This window comes from Brienomyrus brachyistius, chromosome 8 (genome assembly GCF_023856365.1).
Source record: "Brienomyrus brachyistius isolate T26 chromosome 8, BBRACH_0.4, whole genome shotgun sequence".
Classification (NCBI taxonomy): Eukaryota; Metazoa; Chordata; class Actinopteri; order Osteoglossiformes; family Mormyridae; genus Brienomyrus; species Brienomyrus brachyistius.
This window is the reverse complement of record NC_064540.1, coordinates 18,404,850-18,429,473: the sequence shown is the minus strand read 5'-3', so window position 1 is coordinate 18,429,473 and position 24,624 is coordinate 18,404,850. Positions and strand designations below refer to the sequence as shown.

The following is a 24,624-nucleotide window of genomic DNA, read 5'->3' as shown; positions in this document are numbered from 1 at the left end:
GCCCATAACAACCAGTCATTGGTTGGACGTCAGTTTGGAGCAGCCAACCTGCCCAATGGTGATCATGGCCTCCTCCCACCATCCCTCCTCCCCCAGGAACAGCTCAGCCGGCTGAAGGCGGGGGAGGCACGGCTGGAGGCCGAGCGGAAGAAGCTGCGGGAGGCGCTGGAGGCGGCGGAGGGGCGGGGCACTAAACTGGAGCTGATGAGGCGGAGCCAGGAGGGGGAGCTGCAGCGGCTGAAGCTGAGCCTGGTAGAGCGGGAGGCGGAGAGTCAGGCTTCTCAGGAGCGTGTTGAAGGCCTGCTGAAGCAGGTGCGTCTCAGGGGCACGGGGCCTTGTGTCCCACCACGGTCGCTCTGGGTGTGACTGGGCACCACTGTGTGTGCGCAGGTGACTGAGGGGGATGGGCGCGTGGCGGGCCTGCAGAGGGAGGTGGAGAGGCTGAGCCAGGCCCTTGCCAAGGCCCAGGAGGCAGAGTCAGTACTGAAGGAGAAGGTGCAAAACTTGACGCAGAGCCTACAGGAGGCCACTGCCGCCCACAGCGCCACCCAGGGGCGCCTGACTGCACTGCAGAAGACGCTGAGCACCTCTGAGCAGGACCGTAGGCTGATGCAGGTTTGTGAAAGTATCAGGTGTACTCTAGCACCCTCTCCTGATGCCTGAGCATCTTTGCGGGTATTACTTTTGGAGCATACCGCCCCCAGGAGCGCGTGGATGCCACCCGCGGGTCCCTTTTGGAGGGGAAACGCAACATCGCGGGCCTTACTGAGCACGTGCAGAGACTGCAGGCCGACCTGGCACAAAGCGAACTGCGCAGGGAGGAGCTGGAGGCTGAGCTGAACCACACGCAAGAGGTGAGGAGGTCCGTCCCCGAGCATCTTGCTCAGTTAATGCACCCTCCACTGACGTTCCTCCTCGTTTTTTACCCATCAGGCCTTGAGGCAGCGGGCGGCCAGCCTGGTGGAGGCGCAGCGCACAGTGCAGGTGGCGCAGGCGGAGCGGGCCGCCATGGAGGAGCGTCTGCGCGGCCTGCAGAGGGCGGTGGCCCAGCTGGAGACGGAGAAGCGGGATGCGGAGAGGCAGGCCGTGCGGCTGGAGAAGGACAAGAACGCGCTGAGGAGCACCCTGGACAAGGTGGGGGGGGGGAGTCACAGGGGTGACAGAGCAGCTGGACTCCTATACTGCTGTGTACCTTGAGGGGGGTGGGGGACATGTTGGGGGGTGAGCAGTGTAACAGAGATGGATGCACCCCCACCGCGGAACCCCTAGGTGGAGAGACAGAAGCTGAAGTCCGAGGAAGACGGCATGCGACTCTCAGCTGAGAAAGGCCGCTTGGATCGCTCCCTGAACACAGCTGAGCAGGAGCTGCAAGAGGCCCAGAGGCAGATCGCCATGCTGCAGGTGAGGACATGGTGAGGGGCGAACAGAGCAGGGACTGACACCATGGGGACAGGACAGAAACTTGGAGATCAGCGAAGACACTGCAGAACATCACAGACAGGTGAAGAAAGAGCAGAGGCACTCGGGGGCACAATAGAGATGGGTAAACCCTTGGGGACATACTGGGGACCTGGTGAGGACCTAGACTAGCAGTTCCAATGGGTGGCATTCTGGGTAACTGTCAGGAGTCCTGTTTACACCGCGACTATTGTTTCACAGATTTTTCTTGGGACTCTATCTGCAGATCATTTCAAAGGATACAGGAAAGGAAGGGATCACCTTTCCCCTGCATGCGGGCACCTGAAAGCTTGTGAAACTGCATGTCGTGTTATTGCCAATGTGCGGGACACCTAGTGAAGCTGAGAGATGTGGGATTTTTTAAATACTTGACCTTCACTAATTGTCACAGTCCTCTATTTAGGATGTTAAGCACATTGGATTCTTACCTTACAATGATTGTGTCCTCTTGCCAGCCTTCTGAGCTTTGATTGGCTTTTAATGGAGGATAATCTGTTTCCACTGGCTGCCTACAGTGAAGGAGCTGATAAGCATCAGGAAGAAGATAGCTTTGTGCCCTGGGGGCGAGAAATCACATGCATTCTAACACCAGCAAGGGCATGCGGGGATATTAGTTGTAAGACTGTAAAACTGGCTTGTAATATGATAGTCAGCCACAAGAAATCATGTTTGAGACGCTGGTGTTCAATCTCCATCTCTGAGGAGACTGCAGGTGGCGATTCTTAAGACCATTACTACCTTGGGCTTCAGACACCATCGTTTAGGAGTCTGCAGTTGGTGTTTGTTTAGCCTTTCGTTTAGGGAAGCTTGGTGCTGACGGGCAGCAGTTTGTTTTTCGGTTTGAACTGCCAGCAACCCCATAGTATCACGTTTGTCACATGACCTGACTGGTAATTGTTTGGGCCATGTGCTGCGTTGCGTTTGATGTAACGTGTGAACGAGAAGTGTGTACTCCTTCAAATATGTACGTGTGCATTCACCATAAACCCTTCTAACTGACTCAAGGTTCAGCTTTGTCAACAAGAATAATATTTCTGGATATTTTGTGAGTGGTGCTAACGTGGTTTCAGTGTGAGATGTGCATTATGCTCTGCTAATGATATAGCCACATTTGCTTCCCATCAAAATGGATTGATTTTTAGTGCTTAATCATTAGACTTGAGTTTTTTTCTCAAAGCATAAACGCACGATAGGCCCCGTTCACACCTGATATTAACGTGCCTCCTGTGAGCAGCGCTAAATACGTCCGTTCGTTCCTGGTATTAACGTGTGTCTCCGCCTTTGTCTCGACTGACCGCTTTTAATCGGATCTCACTTATTAATAGGTTAATAAGCACATTGCGTAAATCACTTCTGTATGCAGAATCTGCCGAACATTAAAATCAGGTGAAGAAGAAAAGCTGTTGGGGCATTTTAGGGTGACCAATCTGCCTCTGTTTTTAATCAAGTTGTATTCTGGAAAACTGTCATTTAGCTTCTGCCTGAATTTCCAAGAAAGCATGAAAAAATTTTATGTAAACGTGGGATCTTTAAATACTGCTGGATTCCTACAGCAGTGTTACTGTGTCGATATACATCCTGATTAGCGGGGCCCAGCACACAATGTGATGGACGCCTCGACCTCCATCTGCTTTCGGTGACTCTCATGCAGTCCGTGTCCCGGGAAGCTTAGCTAGGTGGGCAGGACGCAGCTGGCAGTGGAGCCTGGGCCTGCAGTGGCTAAAGTGTGCTGAAATTCACTGGAGAGTTTCGTTATTGTTTGCTAGCAGTGATGATGCTATATCCAGTGGCGAAGACTCCCTTTCACTCCCAGCTCTGCTTATACATTGATGTGAAACAGCAGCTACTTTCCTGGCAGCCAAATGCACAGCCTTAGCCGTCGTGCTCCTTAATCGCGTTGCCCCCTGGGAACATCCAAACCCACTCACCCACCCACCCTGTGCTTGCTCCGCCGCCCCTTCCTCTGACCACGCCCCAGACCCAGCTGGCAGAGATGGAGCAGTCCCACAGTGCCGGCGAGAGCTCGGCCCGGCAGAGAGATGAGGCCCAGAAGGAGGCAGAGAGGCTGAAGGCCACCCAGAGGGAGGCAGAGCGCACCCTGGCTGCTCGGGAGAGGGCACACCGACACCGAGTCAAGGGGCTGGAGGAGCAGGTAACATGAATCCCACTGCTGACTACTTTGCATGTTCACCAATCTGCCTACCTGTTCTGCTAATGTTTCTGCTTCTGCTGTCGCTGCTCCCTCAGGTTTCCACGCTAAAGGAGCAACTGCAGCAGGAGATAAGGCGTCGGCAACCCCCTCTGCCCGCCTCCCTAATCTCCAGTGGGAATTGAGTGCCATTCTCTAGTGCCCCCTGGCACTGGTGCATCACCAATCAGAAAGCGGCAGAAGAAACCAAAAAAAAAACAACAAAGCTAAGGGTGGCTGTCAGGCCTAACTTGGCTTTAGTGCCGCGTCGGTGTCTGCAGGGATGTTGGTCTAGACTGAAGTATTGGTGCCTGCTGTCTGGACAGCGTACAGCCTTGTGATTAGTATTGTTAGATTACCCATTTTTAACAGGAGTCCTATGGCTTTTTAGGTCGCACACTAGGACCAGCGTAGACATTAATATTTTAGTGTGACCACATTGTTCCTGTGCCATGACAAATTGTTTGATAGCAAAAACCCATGACTCGCATCGTTGTGGCAGCTTTGGCCAAGATGGGGTTGGGGGGGGGTGCCGAGATGAAAGTGAATGGAGACCCGGAGGCCACTGTGCTGCTGTAATCGACCCGGTCCCATCACACTGTGTGTCCCAGTCTGTCAGTGTCACTTCGTGTTAGTAAGGCATCCAGGACTGTATGGAACATGGAACCTCTTCTTACGGGTGTCAGATATCTTACCAACTTACATCCATCTCCCCCCCCCACCTTTAGGTTAATAAAGAGATTTTACAGTCTGAAAGAATATTCTGTTAGTTTCTCATAGTTTCTGTGCCCCCTCCCTCCAAAAAAAACAGCACACACACATAAAGGAAGGTTTTTTTTCTTGTATTTTTTAAAAAAGGTTTTGACATAGCAGTAGTACAGCAGCAGCCAGGTGTCCCAGGCCTCTCTGCCCGCCGACATGCGTCTTTAAAATAAAAAGTAACAACTCACTGCATGATATTTACTTTAATGAGCAAAGACGCCATCACCTCAGGAGATGAAACAGTCTGCCAGTTTTTTAAATATTATTAGCTGCTTTGGTTCTGTGCATTAATAATAATTATGGATGTTTGAAAAGGCAGCACCGCTCTGACAGCTGTGAGCACACCTTCCTGTACAGTGCGTTAACTGTCGACACTCTGTACTGCTTTCATGAACACAATAATGAGAGACGCACAAAAAGCACCAATAATGAATAAAATGTACAGTAAAATATAAAACAGCTATCCCACAAAGTACTGTGTACAAAGGGTATCACCTGCTTATGTGCATCGAACGACTGTACCATTGGTTTTTAGCACCAGTGACATCGAACAGTTTTTAGGATATAAAAGTATATATATTTTACATATGTATAAAGGGGTGGGGGGGTGCATATTAGAGGGGAGTTAAGAAAAGGGCTCTGATCAAAGGCAAGCAGCCTGGTGAGTCTTTGGTCCCAGATGGAGGACTGGAGACGAGAGGAAGGCTGGTTCACAGGGCAGGAGGGATCCAGCCTCTGTATCCGTCTGCCCCCCCCCCCCCCTAACAGCCACCGCAGCTCTTCCCACAGCTGCTCCCCAGCGCCCCACACTGGCCAGTCAACGCCGCTACGCCGCACCGTGGGAATTGGTCACGGCAGAGATCCGCTATGGCGGGGGGAGGACATGAGAGGTCATAAAACGTCACCCGGGGTTACGAGAGCCATAGGACTCGGGGCAGGGGGCGCCTACCTCTGAGAAGCTCCTCGTGGGCACACACCGTCCGCACGCACACCTCCTTGTTCACCACATAGACCCTGCGCAGGCTGGAGATACAGGGAGGTGAGAGTCAGTTAGGGACCTACCATTTAGATGTGCCGGGGGGGGGGGGGGGGGAGTGGTGTACCTGTAGAAGCACAGGCTTTGGAGACACTCCCTGCATGGCTTGTGCACGGAGTACAGCCGCGTGCACGGGTACTGCTCCTCCCTGCAGTCTGCGAGGAGACACAGGGCGTTAGAGAAGTGTTTGCTGGCAGGGTGGATGGGGGTGGAGCAGCCGTGTGAAAACCTTACCCAGCGGACCTGGCTCTGTGGGCTCGGTCTGAGCATCTTCTGCAAGATAAAGGGGGGGGGTACATTAATTAAGGAACTGACCTTGCAGACCACTGTGTTAAGGAGATGTATTTTGTGCTTGTGGCACTAATGTGCATTTCTAAGTCAGCCTCCTCAAACCCTGCATCTCCCAACACGACCCACAGAGACGTGAGAATAGGGTGGCATTTTACACCGAGCACCAACTGAAGGGTGGTACGGTTAGTTACTGATACATCCTCAGTGGCAGGTTAATCACAGAGAGATTCGAGTAAATCATGGTTACACAGACTCATATGAACACACATACGACTGTGCCCTAAGTTAAGTGCCTTACGAACTGCCCTAAGTTAAATGTTGCTCGTTATAATTAAAACCAGATACCAAGAGATTACACAGAAACTAAGAATTTGATATTTCCTCCTTTAAGGAAATGCTAGACAGGTATGGTTTAATGAACTTTTAAAAAATAAACACAAAAATATCAAATTATTTGCAAGCTTAAGTAAAATTCATGGTCATTTTGAGGCCAGTCATGTAAGAGAATTGTTTTTTTGTTGTTTTTTTATTATCTTTTTAAATTCAGCATCTGTGCTCAGCTGTGTGTTCTCCTCACTTCCTGCACACACACAGAGTGGTTTACAGTAAAGGCAGCTCACCGGACTGGCTGGGCCCTGAAATCTGCTGCAGGACCTGCTGCTGCTGCTGTTGTTGAGGGGAGGGCAGCACATGCCTGGGGGGAGCGTTGGGGTCCACTGAGGAAATGGGGGGGTTGGGGGGGGGCACAGCGTTTGTGGAAAGGAGGGAGACAGAGAGACAGACAGAGAGAGGGGCAGACAGATGGACAATAAGAAAGAAAGGATGAGAGAAAGAAAAAATGTGGCCGTGATTTAATTTAAATGAGGAAATAAATTAGCAAAACGTGGGCACATTTTAAACAGCATGGGAATAAAATATATAACTGTTACTGTTATCATATCCACTATATATTAAAACCTGGCCACGATATATATATATATATATATATATATATATATATATATATATATTATCATTATGTCATGAGCCAAGCTCCATGCTAAGTCACTTTGGATAAAAGTATTAGGTAACTATAGCCACAGTACATAAATACAAAATGAGGCAGAATGTGCTTCTGTGTTCATACCATAATGTAACAAAACTACCACAGAACTAGAATATTTAGATCTTTGGGATATGGTCACAGTTTCTGGTTTTGGAACATACATACATACATAGTCACACAATTCCGAATTTTTGGGATTGGAATGTCACACACACACACACACACACACACACACACACACACACAGTCATGTCTTACGGGGTCTTACCAGGAAATGCAGTTCCATAGTCATAATCATCTGTGGATCAAATGGAACAGAGAGAAACACTGAGACCAGAGTGGAGCTCAGACTTGGACAACAGGCCGGCAAGAAACCGAGAGGCAGTGGAAAGGGGAAAACTGGGAATAAAGCGGAAAACGGACGAGGGGCGAGAGACAGCTGCTGACCTCAGATGACCTCAAGCTGAGCCAGAACTCTGGTGTTTCATTCCCAGCTGGTTGGTTTACACATATGTGTGCCTAATTCACATATGCATCCCCCCCCCCATACACACACACACGCCCACGGAGCCATAATCTGCATTCTTGCAGGCCAAACTACTGGGGAAAATGAATTTGGAATCCTTGCTTTGGGACTGGGGGGGGTCAGGCCCAGTAGGACTGTGGGATGCTGGGAAAAAATTCAAAAGAATCAGGCTGGGAACTGGTACCTGCAACCTGAACAATTAACATTATTAATGAATTATTGTTCACAGACATTAATGAACAATAAAAAAAAACACTTGGCTGTATACAAACACCCAGTTGCTGTAATCATGACGTTTATGTGATTTATTATGACGTCAAACCACACTTCTTTCCACAGAATCTATGGATAGCAATATGCCCAAAATACCACTAGGTTGTGGGTTCAGATCCCCACCACTGCAGTTTGCATGCCCTGCCTGTGCTCAGGGTCGTTTGCTCCGGGATTCCAGCTCCCTCCCACAGATCAGTCTAGGTGAAATTGCAGCTTGTATTCAGCCTTAACCTGTGAGTCAGTGCCCTTCAATAGGCTGGTGTCCTGTTCAGGGTGCCCATGCTTGGCTCTCCATGCTCTGTGGAACAGGCTGTAGACTAAGTGCCACTCTATACCGGATAAGCTGGATGAGGGATAGATGCAGGCGCCCAAGAGGCCGGGGAGGGTGGAGAAACATATGCCCACCCAATATTTCATTTGACTTCATTCCCCCACAAAAAATAGACCTTTGCATTTAAATGATAAACTCCCCTCCCCTATCAGTAGATGGATCAGAGCACATTTTCATTGGACGGGATTCAACAGCTCATGCCAAGAAGAAGTGAGCAGACACAGACTTACTGGTGAGAAGCTGGAACAGCCGCAGCGTAGAAAAGGGGTGGGAGAGGGGGGTGTGTCACAAAATCAGGTGTGCAGAGGCCTGTGAGCCGAGAGCAAGCTTACCCAGGGGGAAGTACTGACCGGTGTAAAAATCTTCGACTGATTCTTGTTGCTGGGCAAACAGGAGGCCTGTGGGAGCCGGTTAGCTTTTAGCAAGAGCTGACGAGTAACATCAAATGCAGATCCATGGGTGACGTATTCCATCACCGTAACCATAGTGACCAAAGGGCTGGTGCAGTGGGTGGTGTTACTCAGATAATGCTGGGAATGACCCTCCCATTAAAGAACCCAAAGAGGACTAGACCACAGAGAGCATAATGAATTAACTGGGTGGGTTTTTAAACAAGCTGTAGGATTTTGGCAGGATCTATATACATTCTGATAGGACTGAACATTATAGCGCTAAATAGCAATTAAAAGAAGATGCCATTGTGTTCTTTTTCCTTCATTTCCCCTAAATTTTTTTTATATATCTTAGTACAATGTGTTTTGGTTGTGTGCTGCCTACAAACTCAGTTGCCCTTTGGGGAAGAATAAAGCAGATCTAACCTAACCTAAACCTAACCTAACCCTAACCTAACCTTAACCCAACCAAATAAAGAGTCACACTGAAAATGATAACAACATAAGCTGTTATAAAATGTAAAGCAGCATGGCTGATCTCGGTGCACACGGACTGGCCGGGCAGTATTGCAGTGCCCTTGGTCTACGTGTGTGTGGAGTTCGCATGTTCTCCCCATGTTATATAGGGACATACTGGTTTTTTCCCACAGTCCTATGGCATATCTCAGCCCGTGCCCTGTGAGGGACTGGCATTCCAGATCCTGGTGCCCTGTGTTGGTTGGGATAGGTGTGTCCACGTCTGACCATGTACTGGATAAGCAGTGGGAAGATGAACAGATGAGTAGCAATGACTGTAATAATTAATAATAATGATAAGATGCCTTTCACTGCGTGAGGCACCGGAGGGCCTTAGCGCGAGTCTGCGTGCTGTAGACTCACCGGGCATGAAAAGCAGCAGGCAGCTGGTCCACATGGTCGCTCAGGTCGTGGAGGTAGACAGAATCTGGTACTGGGTTATCAAAAGGAGTGAGGGAGAGAGGGAGGGATCATTTACGAAAACCACAGGCACAGACGCTTCCCACTAACACCAGGAAAACGGACGAGTGCGGCTTCAGCAGCTCAGCTCCCCAGACTTCCAGTTTATTTTAATTTAACTCCCTCCCTCTCCTTCTCCTCTCCATCTGCTTTTTTCTTTTCCTTCGGCCGCTCCTGGCACCCAACAGTTACCCAAAAAGTTCGTTTCTGACAGCAAGAATGTGGTAAGTCTGTCTTCTCTAACAATCCCTCCTTTTTCTTTCTTTCCTTCCTACAAAGCTAAATGCAAAAACACACAGAGACCCAAGGCAACATTCCAAGACGAGAATCACTGAGCTCCCCCTCCCTCTCTCAGCGGACGACCCCCCCCCCCCTTCCAAAAAAAAAGGCTGAGTCAGATGGTGATTTGCAAGTGACAAAATATCTTATATTTTCCTCACACTGCCTAACATCTTGTGCGCAAAAGCAACATATATCTTTATTTTTTATATGATCGTTTGCTATTAGATATGGACATTTCTTCCTCCTATTGCATCTTTCAATTAATTTTCAGTTTCCCCTCCATCTCCGCAGGTAATGGAAACGGGGGGAGCTCTTACTGACCACTATTGGGCGCCCCTGGTCTCGCAGGTCTGGCTTTCACGTCCTTACTCCGCCTCACAGAGGTATTCGCAGATTAAATAAAGTTGCCCACTTTATCGGGCACTTGACCTTAATTTCTCATATCAATACCAGCTGAAAACCTGCGACAAACAATATCGTTCATGAACAAATATCGATAATTAATTACAAAGGCGCTGTAGGTTCGTAGTAATATAGACAATTTGAAGGCCATAACGCGATGACCGTCGAAGATGTATCTCGAAGTCACTATTTGCGCCCCATTTAGATAAAGCCCTAAAGTTAGAACTGGTGCCATATAGATAGTAAATCGTGGATTAATGAAGTGAAATATCACGTCATCCTGGGCCCCGTGCTGCGGAGGTGGGGGTCTGTCTGCGGATAAGTTGCAGGTTTTTCTTGGGTTTCACTGGGGATTTGCGGGGGTCTCAGCACGTGCGCCGAACGTGTCTCGAGAGCGCGCGCTCGTGCGTGTGCGCGCGCGCGTCCAGACATTCCTTGTGTGCATCACAGTGGCGATCGGAAACCATATGTTTTCACTGCACACATCTGGGAACTATTACACCCCCTTCTCCCCCTTTCTTGCGTCTCTCTCGCCCCCTCCCCCACCGCTCGGGTACTTCGGAACAAAGTCCCCGTGCAGAGAGAAATCCTTTCCCCTTCATTTCTCACTCTTTTGCAATAAACAATTGTTTCATATGTGCTTTGCACTGTGACACTGCCGCACGCTCGCCCCCTCGTCCCTGCCTTGTACCTTCCTGGCCCTCCATACTTCTACAATCTTCTCTCTGGCGGTTTAATAATGTTGGCTGCGTCCTGTGCATTGTATCGCATTCGCCCTAGGCGATAACCCCACCTCCCAGAGCACCCCCTCCCCCAGACCCCCCGTGCACTTTATTACATTGTAAACACACACTTGAAAAGACACCCACTGACTGCACATACTGAAAACTCTATTTTCTAGACGGTTTACGAGATGAAGTCCACTTCGATTTTTCGAACAGAAAATAGTCCATGCAATCAATAGATCGTTTCGACCAAATCAGAAAAAAAGCTGTTCGATTAGACAGCTTCATAAGCAAGACACCTAGTTTTGCATATGTCGCAGGCTGGGTACAACATGAAATATGCTTGTGTAACTTCAAACATCCAAGCTGTGTTTTGCACTTGGAGAGATTTACTTAATTTAAGTAATACAAAAACTAAAACAGTTTCGTACCAAAAGCAAAGTTTTACGCAGCATTCGTTTCAGTTTAAGTAATACACTAATTCAAGTATAGTAGTAATCTAACAGGAACTTAACGTTTATATTCAATCTTTCAAAACACTGAGTAGAACTCAACACGCCGGATTTTAATCGTTTTCCCTGCATAACCGGAATCCACTTCCCGTACTTACCGCTCTCTCACTCTCTCTCTTTCTTTGGATTTCGTTCCGCCGCTCCTCTGGTCTCTGAGTCCGTCTGAAGCGCCGTCTCCCCGATCGCCACACTCTACCACCCCGCCTCCTATGCCCCAATCTCCCCCTGCACACTCCTCCCTACCCCACCATCTTCCCACACTCCAGCGGGTCCAAGCGCCGACCCACACTCTCCCAGCGCCGTCACACTGAAGACAGAAGACAGCAAATTCAGTGGACAGTATATATACCAGTTCAAAAAAAACAGAATTTGGTTAGATAACACAAAAGCTACGCAACACGTCCTGTACAACATCCCCAACTACAAGTGTGGTTTCTGATACAGTTGAAATTATTCAAATTAATAGGAATCAATATTCAGGCGATTGTGCACTATAACTAAGTCAAATTGTATATGAACCAATTAAACCATTTGACACATTACTGATGCTAGTAGTAAGTAAACAACCTGGATGTCAGATTGTGATTTTAGCAGTATGAATGGTAGGCCCAAGCCGTGGTCCATTAACGGTTTCAGCTCCAGAATGTCGAGTTTCTTTTTACTGGAGGACTCCTGTACTATAAAACTTTAAGCAACTCAAAGCAAAGTTTTAGGGCACTTTTATTATCCCGGAGGAACTTGCTCCTGAGTGCAAAGCTCATGGGAGCTGTACTTAAAATGTGCATAAAACTGTTCAGAGGTGCAGAAGGAAAAATGATTACCTGAGAGAGATAACCAATCAGATTGTAGAGGAGGTGGGTCCAAGCAACCAGAGGAGGAGGGACCAACCAATCAGATGTCTTAGTAGATAGTATTATAGGTATTATTATTATGAGAAGGTAGCGGGGTGGGTGGGGTGACAAATGTATCAAGTCCTCCCTTTTTTATTTTACTCATGTTCTATTATGTTTGTCTGCCCATTGCTGTTTGTCAGTATTTGTTGGGGGGTGGTGTGTGGCTCAGTGCGCTAAGTCTGTGTGCCTGTAATCACAAGGTTGCCGGTTCAAACCCAGCTTCAGCATGTCTGTGGCCTGTGGAACCCCAGCTACCTGTGTGCCCTTACAGGTGGCTGCCCTTCATGGACAGCTTACTGTACAAAAAGCAAGTTGAGGGAGATGTAAAAAAAGACAATTTTCCCATGGGGATTAATAAAGTAGCAATTACTGTACAAAAATGGCACGACAGCTTACTCTCAAGTAGGACTGGCTACTGGCTGGATGGTAATGAACAGAGTTGGGAAGTTACTCATGAAAATAATCCATTAAAGACAGATGGAAATTTCAGGTCGTCCAAAAGGCACAAATCCAGACTAAGGTTTTGGGTTACCAAGCAGTCTGTGTTGGGGACTGCTCTGGGGGGACTGACTAAGAAGGAGGGCTCTGTGCTGGGGACTGCTCTGGGGGGGACTGACTAAGAAGGCAGGCTGTTGGACTGCTCTGGGAAGAAGGTTGTGGAGAGAAAGATATTGCACAAGCTGCTCAACATTATGGACAATACTATACACCCACACCACAACCTACTGGCCGGCTACCCATGGCGATAACCATGTATGACGACTCCTCTCTGAAGGAAGAGGATTCTCCAGCTCTGAGGCAACACAATGCACAATGCAAATTTACATTCATTTTGCATACTAAATGTATATCTTTTTTTTTTTTAATCTGGTAGTTTTTGTATATGTGTATATATATAGCTTTGTAATTTGCAGAAGTGGAGATTTCAGGTCCAGAGAGTAAAAATTCAGAGCAAGATTTTGTTTCAACCAACTAGCTGAGAATACAGAGTCACAGTCACAGAGTATTCAGCCTGTTGGTTGAAACAAAACCTTGGTCTGGGTTTGTACACTCTGGAACTGAAATCTCCACCCCTGGTAATTTGGTGTTATGGCTATGTTTACGCCTTCCTCGTGTCTGAGTATTCCTATCATTTATGTAAGTGGATACTGCACACAGTTTCCTCTTGGGAATAAATAAAGTAATCAGTTTGAATCTGAATCGGGATCAACTGAACAAGCCACAGCATGACCAGTTGTGCAGTTGTGCTCTCACTGTCTGCTTCTACAGAGGTACACTTTCACGCTCAGACCTACTGCTCCCCCTCCCCTCACCCCCCACCATGAAAGTGGCATTAAGTAGACCTCTCCACACTGCTTTGTACAATTCATAACTGGGCTACGGTAGCAATACAGTATATGGACAAAAAATTGAGCCAGTCAGAAACAAACTAATTTTACAACTTTGAAAATCTAGAACAGTGTTTCAGAATGTTAACCACACATACACACATGCTCACTATGCCACGTTTGCTCTGCACAGAGAAACGTGCAAAAACCGAGTGAGCGCAGTGCGCAGTTGCACAGGTGCCACAGCAAATCGCTCACTATCTCTAATCACTGGAAGTTTGTCAAACGATGAATGTTAGAATAGGACCAGCAGGGGCTGATAAAGTCAGACTGATTTAACAGTTAAATACACTGTTTATTTTTTATTTTATTCTTGAAATGTCAGCAATAAAGTTATCAGGATAATAAGACTGTGGCATTATTGATCAAAGTTCCCCCAGAATAAAGACAAAATGGGCTGGTCTCCTGGTGGATCAGCGTCCGATGCAGCTGAAGTGGCTGTGGTGGTTGGAGGTCTCTCTTGTGGAAAGGCCGCACGGGTAGAATTAACGGGTCATGAGAGTTTGAAAGCACTGGATGCTGTTGACGTGATGTGGTTGATGTTCCTCTTCAACATTGTCTGGATGGCGGGTAACGTCCCTCCGGAAAGGAGAACAGAAGTGGTGGTCCATATTTTCTAAAGGCAGGGAGCAGAGGGTGTGTTTCCGCTGCATTTATTAAAGCAGGCCTGTTTCTTTCTGTTCTCTATATTGTCAGCATGCCCGGGGGGGAGGGGTGGGGGCAGCCAGGTGACCTTAGACCCCCAGAGGTTTTTTTGCTCCCCAGTTGGGAATTTTGGCCGAGTTCCGGTCAGCCATAGTCTTCTGGCTTCTTTCTATCACTCTTTCTTTCCATAATGACAAATCCCTGCACTGTCTTTTGTCTTACACTGCTTCATCTTTTACTGCACTGCTGTTTTTTGCTTCATTGCACTGCTGTTGTGTGCTTCACTGCACTACTGTTGTTGCTGATCCTATTGTCCCCGTCCCCCCCCCCAGGGAAGTGACAATAACAACTCTAGACCTTGACACTATAGGAGGGTCACACTTCTCAGCCTCCCCTGCAATATCGGGGCACTGGAGCAAAGACTTTGTTTGGTGGTTAGACCTCAGATTTAGGAGCAGTGCGGACGCCAGCCTGGCTCTTCACAGCTGTTCCTGGGAATGTGCTAACACAGCCAACATGAGGATGACCTGTGGGACGAGGTGCAGCAGGGCTGTGCTGCAAGTACCATTAAGTTGGTTCGAAGGAAGCCCTTCCAGTCAGACATGCAGTGCAGATGCAGGTCTCACTGGAGCACTCCCCAGAACAAGCTACAGTCTGTGGCTGTGGGAAGAGAGGCCTAGGCTGATTAGCAATTAGGGATGCACATTTGTAACTGAAAGATTGCAGGTTCGAATCCTCAACCAGCAAGGCACCACTGAGGTACCCTCAGCAAGGCACTGCCCCCAAGCACTGCTCCCCGGGCGCTGAATTAGCTGCCCCCTGCTATGTCACCATGTCACATATGGATTAAATGCAGAGGACACATTTCGTTGTTGCACACTGCATGCAGTGGTGTGTCAACAATGACCACTGTTCATTAAATTCTAAACCATGACCCTCAACAGAAGAAGCTGTGCGAAGATGAGATGCACTGCAAAATCAGGGAACATACTGCCTACTCACAGCAGGCAGGAGTGCAGATCTCCTTACAAAATGCACCCTCCCTGCCCTCCTCTCTCATGCACATACTGTCCCCAACAGAGTAGCAACTATTCCAGTCTCAAGCTTCACCCAAAGAACTACAAGCCCTTCCTCTACTGACCCCATGTGGCCAACGTGACAACTGCAATAGTATTCCATCCATTAATCCCATATTCCGATTCGCACACACACATGACACTGGAAAAACACACAAACTCCATACAAAACAAGTGTTGGATTGCAGCCCACAAAAAAACAATTATATGCTTCTTGTTATGAAACAAAAAAAAGGTATCAAACAATGTTTGCGTACTGTGAAGCACAATAATGACAAAGACACTGTGGCAGATTATATTTTCCGCATTTTAAACTGAATATACTGATAGCATCAGCATCCAAAGACATATGACACCTATAAAATGGTCTCAGAGGGACCAGCACTGTTTAAAGGGGAAGGAACATTTCTGAAGACATGAAGAGAGCCATTTGATAATTCAACTAAATGTAATACATTCGTAAAGTATGAATGAATTAGTCGACATACCCATAAAGTTTAGATCTTTTTATTGCAATGTTTGCTGTCAATGAGATGGACGAGTCATTTTTATTTTAAACATGGCTGTACACACCCTTAACTTAATGTGGAGTTACGTTCCAACGCATATAGGATGACAGTCAGCAGTGACACGTCTACAGCATATTTATATGATTAAACATGAAACCTTCACGATCCCACTGCACACGGAGCCAGAGCGCCCCCCCAGATACCCGAGCAGACCTTCTACTGGAGTGTACATGAAGACAGCTGTGCGGAACCAGTACATTGTCAACCATAAATTAATAATGCACATTTACTCCTGGGTGGCAGGGCCCGGGAGGACGTGCTACTTCACCAGGCTGCCTCACGCCATCGCCCCACGCTCTTTGTATGTAGCCATCATCTTCTTGATCTCAGCTATTGCCTTGGCTGGGTTCAAGCCCTGATAGGGAATGGGGGGGAGGGGGGAGAGACAGGTCAAGTGTTAAATACAGCCTCACCCACTTGTTTCAGGAATTACAGTGCTTGGCCAAAAGAGAAGCTGCACATTTCGGACCACCTTTAGCTTTTATTATGCTGCACATTGGGCAGTGGATTCTTTCCACATGAAACAATGTTTTTTCCATTCAGATTTGCATTCATTTCTCGTCGAGATCTTGTACTGATGATAGGCGAGTTGAACCACTCTGTAAAGTTTTCTTCAGCATATCGCAAAGACTTTCATTGGGGTTAAGGTCAAGACTCTGTGGTGGCCAGTTCATGTGTGATAACGATTCCTCAAGCTCCCTGAACCACTCTGAGAATTCCAGCCCGATGAATCTTGCCGTTATCGTCCTGGAACATGCCCACGCCATTAGGAAAGAAAAAATCCATTGATGGGATAACCTGCCCATTCAGTAGATTCAGGTACTCAGCTGATTTCACTTTATTACTGTGTAATGTTGCTCTGCTGTAATAATGATCCAATAATTGGCTCCTAAGTACTTGCTGATTCAAATTCAAACGGTGACCTTTTCTTGGCCAGACAATGTACATTCCCTATTGATATTCATATTAATATTATACATTGCTAGCTATATTTATTTTAACTTTAATATTTATTATCTGTGGATATGTATATTTCATATCTCCTTATCTGCTGTATTGTTTTTATGTTTCCTTTCCCTCCAGCACGTGGAATATGCGGCACACTAAGAATTTCAAGGTGCACACCAGGGGTGGCCAGTCTTACGCTCAAAGGGCCGGTGTGCATGTAGGATTTGGGAATAACCTTTAGGTCAGCTGTTCAAACCCAGGTGTGAGGACTCTTCAGCCAATCAGTCCTCTAATTAGTGATCTAATTAGGGAGTTGCAGCAAACATCCATACACACAATGGCCCTTTCTGGGTAAGAGGACCCACCGTGGCGTAGACACGCACGTGTGACAGTTAATTGTTTGAATCTTTGGGGGAAAAAGATTTCCTAGTTCTAGAGGGGAACACAAACATCTCAAACGAAGGTTGAGGCCCTCATAGAAAAAAGGACTCCCTTTCTGTAGCTACTTGTGATTGGCTCTAGTTACGGAGGATACTGACGGATATGCGGCAGTAACTTAGCGTTAAGCACAGCAGTGACTTAGCAGCACGTTAGCGTTTATCATTGCGGTAGCTTTAGTGTGTAGCGCGACGGTAGCTTAGCGTTTAACATGGTGGCAGCTTTAGTGATTAGCGCGGCGGTAGCTTAGCATTTAGCCGGCGGACGGCACCTTGGGGCAGGTCTTGGTGCAGTTCAGGATGGTGTGACAGCGGTACAGGGAGAAGGGGTCCTGCAGCTTGGACAGGCGCTCTTCTGTGAAGTCGTCCCGCGAATCGATCATCCAGCGGTACGCCTTGGATGGATGCTTTGGTTAAATGCATGGGCCTAAACGTGCACACGAGCGAGCTCATGCCAGCACACTCACCTGCATGAGTACGGCCGGGCCTAGGTACTTGTCTCCGTTCCACCAGTAACTGGGGCAACTGGTACTGCAGCAAGCACATAGGATGCACTCATACAGGCCATCCTGGGGGAAGGAAATGCGGGGGGTAAGAAACTGATAATGACTCTTAAATTGCTGGCTGATAGGGCTAAAATTTGCAACGCTGACTGTACACAATATCTCCTGCCACACACATACAGTGGGTTTGTCATTGTGATGTCACAGCCTCAACAACTGCTTCAGGTGTGGTTCAAATACAGACACACACAGAAATATTACACCAGCTTAACCTGCAGCCCACCTGCTGTTTGAGCATTCCTACTATCACAGTGTTTGTTAAAAAGTCAGTCTTCACATTCTGTGCAGGATACAATTTCTAGAAAGTGATCTTTTGAGCAGAGTCCAGGTACCAGTTTCAGCCGGTCCTCCACAGTCTGCAGGTACTGCTTCTTGCCCTGCTGAGATTCGTCCTTCTTCTTCAGGTACGGCTCGATGGACTTGTACTGGGCATAGAAGTTACTCATGTCCTGGAACAGAGTGATCCCAGTAAGACGACGACTCACAAAGCAGGAGCAAAAGGCTCAGGTGGAGTGGAGTCAGACCTAGTGCCCCTTTATTAATAATAATAAAATAATAATAATAATAATAATAAACACTACATTTAATTTATAAAGCACTTTCTATTAATTTCAAAGTGCTAAAATATACGAAAAAGACAACAGATAAACAATAAGCAGCAAGACAGAAAATACACAAAACCACCGCAAGAACCAATCAGAATCCTGGGGGTGTTTCACAGAGGATTTCTCAGTTAGCTGGGATAGCTTAAACTAAAAGTAATGATCATCCAATGAGAGTTTAGGTAAGGAGCATTCCTATTGGACAATCATGATTTCTAGCTTAAGTTAACCCATTAAGTAATCCTGCTTTATGGAACACTCCCAGTCATTTTATTCCTGCCGGAGAAGATGCTTACCGGAACCAGGTCCTTGACGACGTACATGTGCGGGAGGGGGTAGATCTTAGTGACCTTGCTGGTGTCGGTGTCGATCTTGTTGAGGCAGGCCAGTGTGTTCCCTCCGTTGATGTTCATGGCACAGGAGCCGCAGATCCCTGTCAGAGAGACACAGGCACGGTGTCAGTGGTGCTGGGCTGTCGGCCGTTCCTTACAGCGATCGGATACCGCAGGTATCGACCTGGCCAGATGGGACTAAAATCACTCGTGCAACAGCAGAACACGCAAACAATCACAATTGGACATGATTCTTCAGAGAAACACTGCATGCAGTACAAGCTAATTAAATATTTAATGTGACATAAATGCGCGCAAGTCTTAATCTCTCAATGTCTGTGAATAATATCAGTTTTAAATTAACTTCATTACTTCACAGTAGAACTTGACCATCCACTTATCACGTATCTATGATTGATTATCCAGACGGAGTCTGTTAGGGACTGTGATGTCTGCCTAGGGTGGGACGGGGACACTATGCGTCCTCCCAGCCGCTTATCCGGTGCATGGCTGTGGTGTGGATCCATGCTGACAAGCAGCTACAGGTGGGAATCAAACCCATAACCTGTAACACAGCACAGGAAATGCCAACACTGAACCCTGTGGGAAAATCCTCTTCTCTCCTACCCCATCTTACTTTCCATGACACAGTAAGTGAGAGGAAGCTTGGCACCTGCAGTGGGGCCCATGGAACTGGGGGTTAAGGGTCTTGCTCCCCCCTTGTCACCGGGCAACTGTGTGGCAGAAACTTACATCCCCCAAATCCCATGACCCTCTAGGTCTCTGCTCACCCTCTCGGCAAGAGCGTCGGAAAGTGAGTGTGGAGTCCATCTCATTCTTGATCTTGATCAGGGCATCCAGCACCATTGGTCCACACCTAAGGGGGGGTGGATTAGTTAACCAATTAAAGCCGAGTTCACTCAGAAGACCCAATCAGACTCCCTATTTGTGTAGACCACCCCCATTCTCTCGTGACTGAGTCAGGTCTCTCAAAGTAATAATAACCCACAATCGCTTTTCAAACACTCACTCTGAACACACCCATTTGACTGAAACTCATACAAACAATAACACACCCAAATCAAGCAGACCACAAATTCTAATCTGATAATAGCCAGTGCAAAGTACAACAACCTTAGAACAGGTATGCTGAGATTACACGCATGTCTTATAGCATCTGTGGGGTACAGGCTGTCCAAAAACCACTGGAAAACGGGACAGCAGAGAATTCAGTCAGCTAGCAGACTTGCTGATTGAAATATGGTGACTGATTGACCAGGGGCAGGACTGGAGCAGGAGTAGAGATGCTTTAGTTGGAAGGGCAGCTTCCTAGTGTATAAACACACCCCTGTAAGGCGCCTCGGGGCGACTCCGATCTGAAAGCTGCTATTAAAAATAAACTGAATGGAACTGAAACATAGGTGGGTATACGCTCACACACTAGGGGCAGTTTGAGAGCAAGTAGTGAAACTAGTATAAAAGTAGTGAGCCACATGCAGGGACAATGCAAGTAAACCAACAGCTCATTCTCTCACAATAAGGCGGCACCATGCAAATAATATATTGTATGTTCAGACTGTTTCTGTGGGATCTGAACTTGTAAAATTAATGCAAATGCTATTTATTATAATAATTATAATTAGTTCAAGGCAAAAGTACTGGGTATAATATACCATACTTCATGACATACTTTCTCAGTTTGGATTCTACTTTGGCTTACAATCCATTGCTTAATTCAAAAGTCCAATAAAATCATGATGTCACTGCTGTACATTGTATTTTTTCAGCCTGTAGCGTACCCTCAAAATGTACCATTTTACATATTACCATCTGCGTTGCTATAATTAGGTAGCATGATTAGGATACTGCGCGATAACTCAGTTTGGTAGACAGATACCAGGTCTGTTCGAAGGGACGACACCAAAAATGGAGAAGAAGATTTTAATTCTATTCATACCCCAAAAAGAAACTCAACTCTTGGTTCCGTCGTGGTTCTAGTCCAACAAGGACATTAGTGATATTAGAATAAAGTTTTCCTTTTTTTTTTATCTTGCATCATCAGACGGTTTTCCATCTGCACCATGGTATCATTGCATTTACATTTATTTACCTATAAGAACTTTTCCCCCCAAAGCAATGCAAAAATGAGACAACAGGATCAGCCAATCGCTGGAGCATGTAGGGTTAAGGGCCTTGCTGAGGGGCCCAACAGCAAAATCACTCTGACAGTCACCGGATTTGACCCGAAGACTTTCGAATCACAGACACAGAGTCTTCTAACCCACAGAATCACACCCCCCCCAGTGCTACAGACAACCCCCCACGCCACTTACGTGTTGAGGTCCAACTCAAAGGTCTGCATGCGCGGTTTGTCCCCCGCCGTGTCCGGGTCCCAGCGGTATATTTGAAACTTCTTTATTCGGGGCTGTGCTGCCAGAGCTGCCAAAGTCTGGGCACAGCGTGCTGCCTGGGGGAGGCCGAGATGGAGAGGACTGCTTACGATCATTGGCATCATGAAGAGTGCTGGAGCACTGCTCCCAATCGGACAGAAAGGGACAGAGAACATTCCTCTCCCTTACAACTACAGTCCTTCAGTGTTCAGACATACATCACTATATTAGATATCTGAATGGTCGTTTCACTTATTGGATAAGAACACAAAAATGGCCGACGAGCATAGAGCTTATACAGAAGCACATTCACTGAAACTGCAGTAGCTGCTTCTCTGCTTTCATCATTGCTCCTCTCATTATGGGCTGCGTGGATAATGCTTCAGACGTCAGTCATACATGAATATGTGGTTTGTCAGTAACATTTGGACATAATAAAATGTTCTCAGATGTGGCACAGTAGTTCCTTGGTTAGCACTGTTGTCTCATTGTGGGTGTATGACGTTTGCCTGACCTCTCAAATCATATCCGTGTTACTCCTGCACTTGCATGTCTAAATAGCGAATAGTGCACGATTGTGTCTGTGAATGTAATCATCCCGCCCATGTTGTACTCTAGACTCGCCTCCTGGCCCCCACAACTCTGACTAAAAGGTGCGGTGAAAATTTAGATGGAAAGATGGCGATGCCTGTTGTCTAATTCTTAATTTTAAAAAAGATATATTGGGAAACAATCCAATAGTCCTGGTTTCGTGATCCGTCGTATGCGTGGCGTAATTTTAAGTTACGAAACGAGATGTTTAAAGGAAGCAGACACTGTAGCGTTCCTGTTTTATCAACAGACTAACCAGCTAGTTACGAAGTTTTAAAAATTGCTAGCAAGGTTGAGTATTATAGAAAGTTAGCTTCACGAGATGGTGAGATGTTAGGGGCATACAAACGGCAAATTGCGTTTCCTACTATTCAAAACATCGGACCGCTTTAAAGGCAAATAGCGTTACTGACACCAGAAACACAGAACGCATCGTCGTTCTATAACAACTAACGTACATTCACGCCAGTTCAGGGACTGAAGGGGGACATACTGGCTACCACCTGGTGACCTTCCCTATCCAGCAACGCCACCCTTGAGGCTCAAAAGCCCCGATTCCCTCCCGATGTCACCTTTTCCATTCTTACCACCATCCCAACGGATGCGCGCGATAGTACGGCTCCACATCGACTCAAGGAGAAACAGGCGACAGACATTGTGACCGACCACCGGGTCTTCAGAGCTACAGCAGCGGCTAACTCTCTAGCCTTCCGCCACCCACAATGCACAGCGGTGCGTCGATTTGACATCATCACTGCGCGACGGAAACACCCTCGCTTATGGCACGCTCACGTTAGGCGATAGGTAGAGGTCATTATAAATTATAGCGGGTGCAAAATTTGAAAAAGCAATTAAAACACTAAATATTAGGAAAGATGGTGTTCCTGACTATAGCCTGCTGGATTCGTAGTCGTGGTCCAGATCGCTGGTGGAGGGTACAAGAAGTATTGAAGCATGCACGGGTTAGTTTTCACTACCAGGGTGTGGATGTTTAAAGCAAGAGTTACTCAGTAACGGTTGGCTAGTAATTCTAATTAGTTGCAAAACTAATGCATAAGTGGCGATAATCAAATGGTTGATGTGGAAATTTTACTTATCAAGTAATCTTAGTTGTGGACCTTGAAGAAAAAATTCTGTGAAAGTTCTGTAATAACAGCATATTGCTTTAATAATGCACTCTGTGTAATTCCATATTTATATAAAGGATCCTTCTATCTAAAGCTATTGTCAATTGTTTTTATCTGTGATTTTTTTTTTTTTATCTGTTGCTTCCTAATTTGAGTGTCGATGTGTCGCTTGGTTGCAGCACTTCCGAGGTAGGAAGAACCGTTGTTTCAAACTGGCCGTGAGGGCTGTGCGGAGGGCATTCGTTTATGCAACCAAGGCCCGACCGAAAAAACGGCGTCTTATGAGAAGGGTAAGGATATTTTCAGTCTCTATATCGACAAAGACGACATTGCTTATAGATGTAATGAAGCGGTAGCATGTACGGCAGTTTATGCAGCTTTACTTAATAGTTCACTGTTACACTAATCAACTATGATTTTTATAGCTGTGGATTTCCCGTATTGCTGCTGGTACCCGGGAACATGGGATGAAATATCCAGTTCTGATTAGCAATCTGGTAAAGGTGAGCAAAACTGTATGGTATGAATAGCCTCCTTACAACCTGTGTATAAACTCTGCCTGTCTTGTATTAACTTGGATTTATATTCCTCATACTTCGGTGAAATCAATATTTAAATCAAAAGAAGTTGCTTTGTAACTGAAAATGCACAATTCCAGTTTGTAAAGTTGTATTTATCTACACTTCTCTGACGCTCAGTAAATATGCAGAAAAGATGGATTTAAAATGAGAGCAATGTTTTGACTGCACTTTATAAATGTGTGTATGTATACACACACACACACACCTATAATGCATGCTTTTTAAGTCAGATGAGTGAGCACATTTAATGATAGGGTTTAGGATTACTTAAGCATACTTTAAATTAAGTAAACATACTAAAATGACCAGTGACACTCTGTTGCTTCAGGTTTGTAGACTGATTTTCAGTCTCTCTTGTTGCCCTGGGTATTTGATTCTCCTACTGTTGTCCCAATTTCAGACCAACGTTCAGGTGAACAGGCGGATGCTGTGTGATCTGGCTGTAACCGAGCCACGGACTTTCCAATCGCTTGTGGCTCTGGCTAAAGCGCGCAGGGAGGAGGGATTTCGGGCTGCGCTTGGCGATGGCAAGGAGCCCCCGGGCATCTTCTCCCGTATCGTTCATTCACACTGACACGGCATCCAATGAGGAACCGCAGTGTGCATCTGGCTCTTTGTCTACTGGCCCCTGTGAATTCTGCTGTCAATTTTGTAGCTGTACTGTTTCCATTTTTTGCACTGCCCTGGATGGTTAAGCACAGCAACAGCTGAAGTCGATCAGAATTCTCCATGTCATAATCAGATATTCAGATGTTAATGAGTCATTGATCTTTCCGTTAAGAAAGGGGAGGTAAGACTTCAGGAGGCACTGGTTGTCCTGCCCAGTAGTTCATTTTGACTTGTACTTTATGTATTTTATGTAAATGTAAGTTAATCTGCTTTCCTGTCTGGAAAACAGGAAGTGTATCAAGACATTTAATAAAGCTTTTTTTGTTATTCGTCATTGTGTTTCTCCACGTCTGGTACTTGTGACTTATGAAATACTGGTTTTACTTGCATGCAGAGTACCAAAAGAAACATTCCCTTATTCAAAACTTACCACATCATCAGATCATGAATCACATTAGGAAAGATACTTTTTTTTCCCCCTGTATATATGCCGTAAATAAACATTCCATCCACTATCCCATACATGCATACAAGTTAATTTACCATTTACTAAACATGTGTCGCTTTTTTATAATACAATTTCCTTTGCATTAACTTCAGCAATAACTAGAACGTATTTTATCCCCTCGCGGCCGCCGTTCTACTTCCGTAGGTGTGGCTAAATCCTTATGACTT

At 46.5% G+C, this 24,624-nt stretch overlaps 4 protein-coding genes across 11 annotated transcripts in view; 2 read left to right on the top strand and 2 right to left on the bottom strand.

Annotated features, from left to right (window-relative positions):
* The window catches only part of crocc2 (ciliary rootlet coiled-coil, rootletin family member 2), a 32,071-nt gene extending 28,254 nt beyond the window's left edge, over positions 1–3,817 (top strand). For 2 of the 3 annotated variants that reach the window (XM_049023035.1, XM_049023034.1), the window contains exons 31-37: positions 97–312; positions 391–615; positions 705–854; positions 934–1,134; positions 1,270–1,401; positions 3,437–3,610; positions 3,706–3,808. In XM_049023035.1, the coding sequence (XP_048878992.1) occupies positions 97–312; positions 391–615; positions 705–854; positions 934–1,134; positions 1,270–1,401; positions 3,437–3,610; positions 3,706–3,792 (1,185 nt within the window). In that variant the 3' untranslated portion in view covers positions 3,793–3,808. Of the gene's footprint in view, positions 1–96; positions 313–390; positions 616–704; positions 855–933; positions 1,135–1,269; positions 1,402–3,436; positions 3,611–3,705 lie in introns of all 3 variants that reach the window. The other variant, XM_049023033.1, reaches the window with a different exon arrangement.
* A 655-nt stretch (positions 3,818–4,472) lies between these two features.
* mfap2 (microfibril associated protein 2) lies at positions 4,473–11,837 on the bottom strand. Of its 6 annotated transcripts, none has more exons than XR_007399346.1 (10): positions 11,766–11,837; positions 11,297–11,505; positions 9,182–9,251; positions 8,243–8,308; positions 7,049–7,078; positions 6,356–6,451; positions 5,679–5,717; positions 5,512–5,599; positions 5,358–5,431; positions 4,473–5,273 (listed from the first exon to the last, which is right to left on the bottom strand). XR_007399346.1 is itself a non-coding variant. In XM_049023036.1 (9 exons), the coding sequence occupies exons 2-9, from the start codon at positions 9,213–9,215 to the stop codon at positions 5,170–5,172; spliced, it is 531 nt and encodes a 176-aa protein (XP_048878993.1). In that variant the 5' UTR covers positions 9,216–9,251; positions 11,297–11,424; the 3' UTR covers positions 4,473–5,169. The 6 variants fall into 6 exon arrangements, 4 of the variants coding, with proteins under 4 accessions (XP_048878993.1, XP_048878994.1, XP_048878995.1 ...); XR_007399347.1 differs by having other exon boundaries at positions 5,679–5,714; XM_049023036.1 differs by lacking the exon at positions 11,766–11,837 and having other exon boundaries at positions 11,297–11,424.
* Positions 11,838–15,691: 3,854 nt separating this feature from the next.
* On the bottom strand, positions 15,692–22,383 carry sdhb (succinate dehydrogenase complex, subunit B, iron sulfur (Ip)). The gene is made up of 8 exons (XM_049023324.1): positions 22,220–22,383; positions 20,985–21,118; positions 19,443–19,528; positions 18,616–18,752; positions 18,050–18,166; positions 17,622–17,723; positions 17,427–17,549; positions 15,692–16,124 (listed from the first exon to the last, which is right to left on the bottom strand). Exons 1-8 carry the CDS (start codon positions 22,379–22,381, stop codon positions 16,047–16,049), a joined length of 939 nt encoding a protein of 312 aa, XP_048879281.1. The 5' UTR covers positions 22,382–22,383; the 3' UTR covers positions 15,692–16,046.
* mrpl20 (mitochondrial ribosomal protein L20) lies at positions 22,380–24,283 on the top strand. The gene is made up of 4 exons (XM_049023325.1): positions 22,380–22,594; positions 22,939–23,049; positions 23,185–23,262; positions 23,741–24,283. The coding sequence occupies exons 1-4, from the start codon at positions 22,508–22,510 to the stop codon at positions 23,912–23,914; spliced, it is 450 nt and encodes a 149-aa protein (XP_048879282.1). The 5' UTR covers positions 22,380–22,507; the 3' UTR covers positions 23,915–24,283.
* Positions 24,284–24,624: the final 341 nt, after the last annotated feature.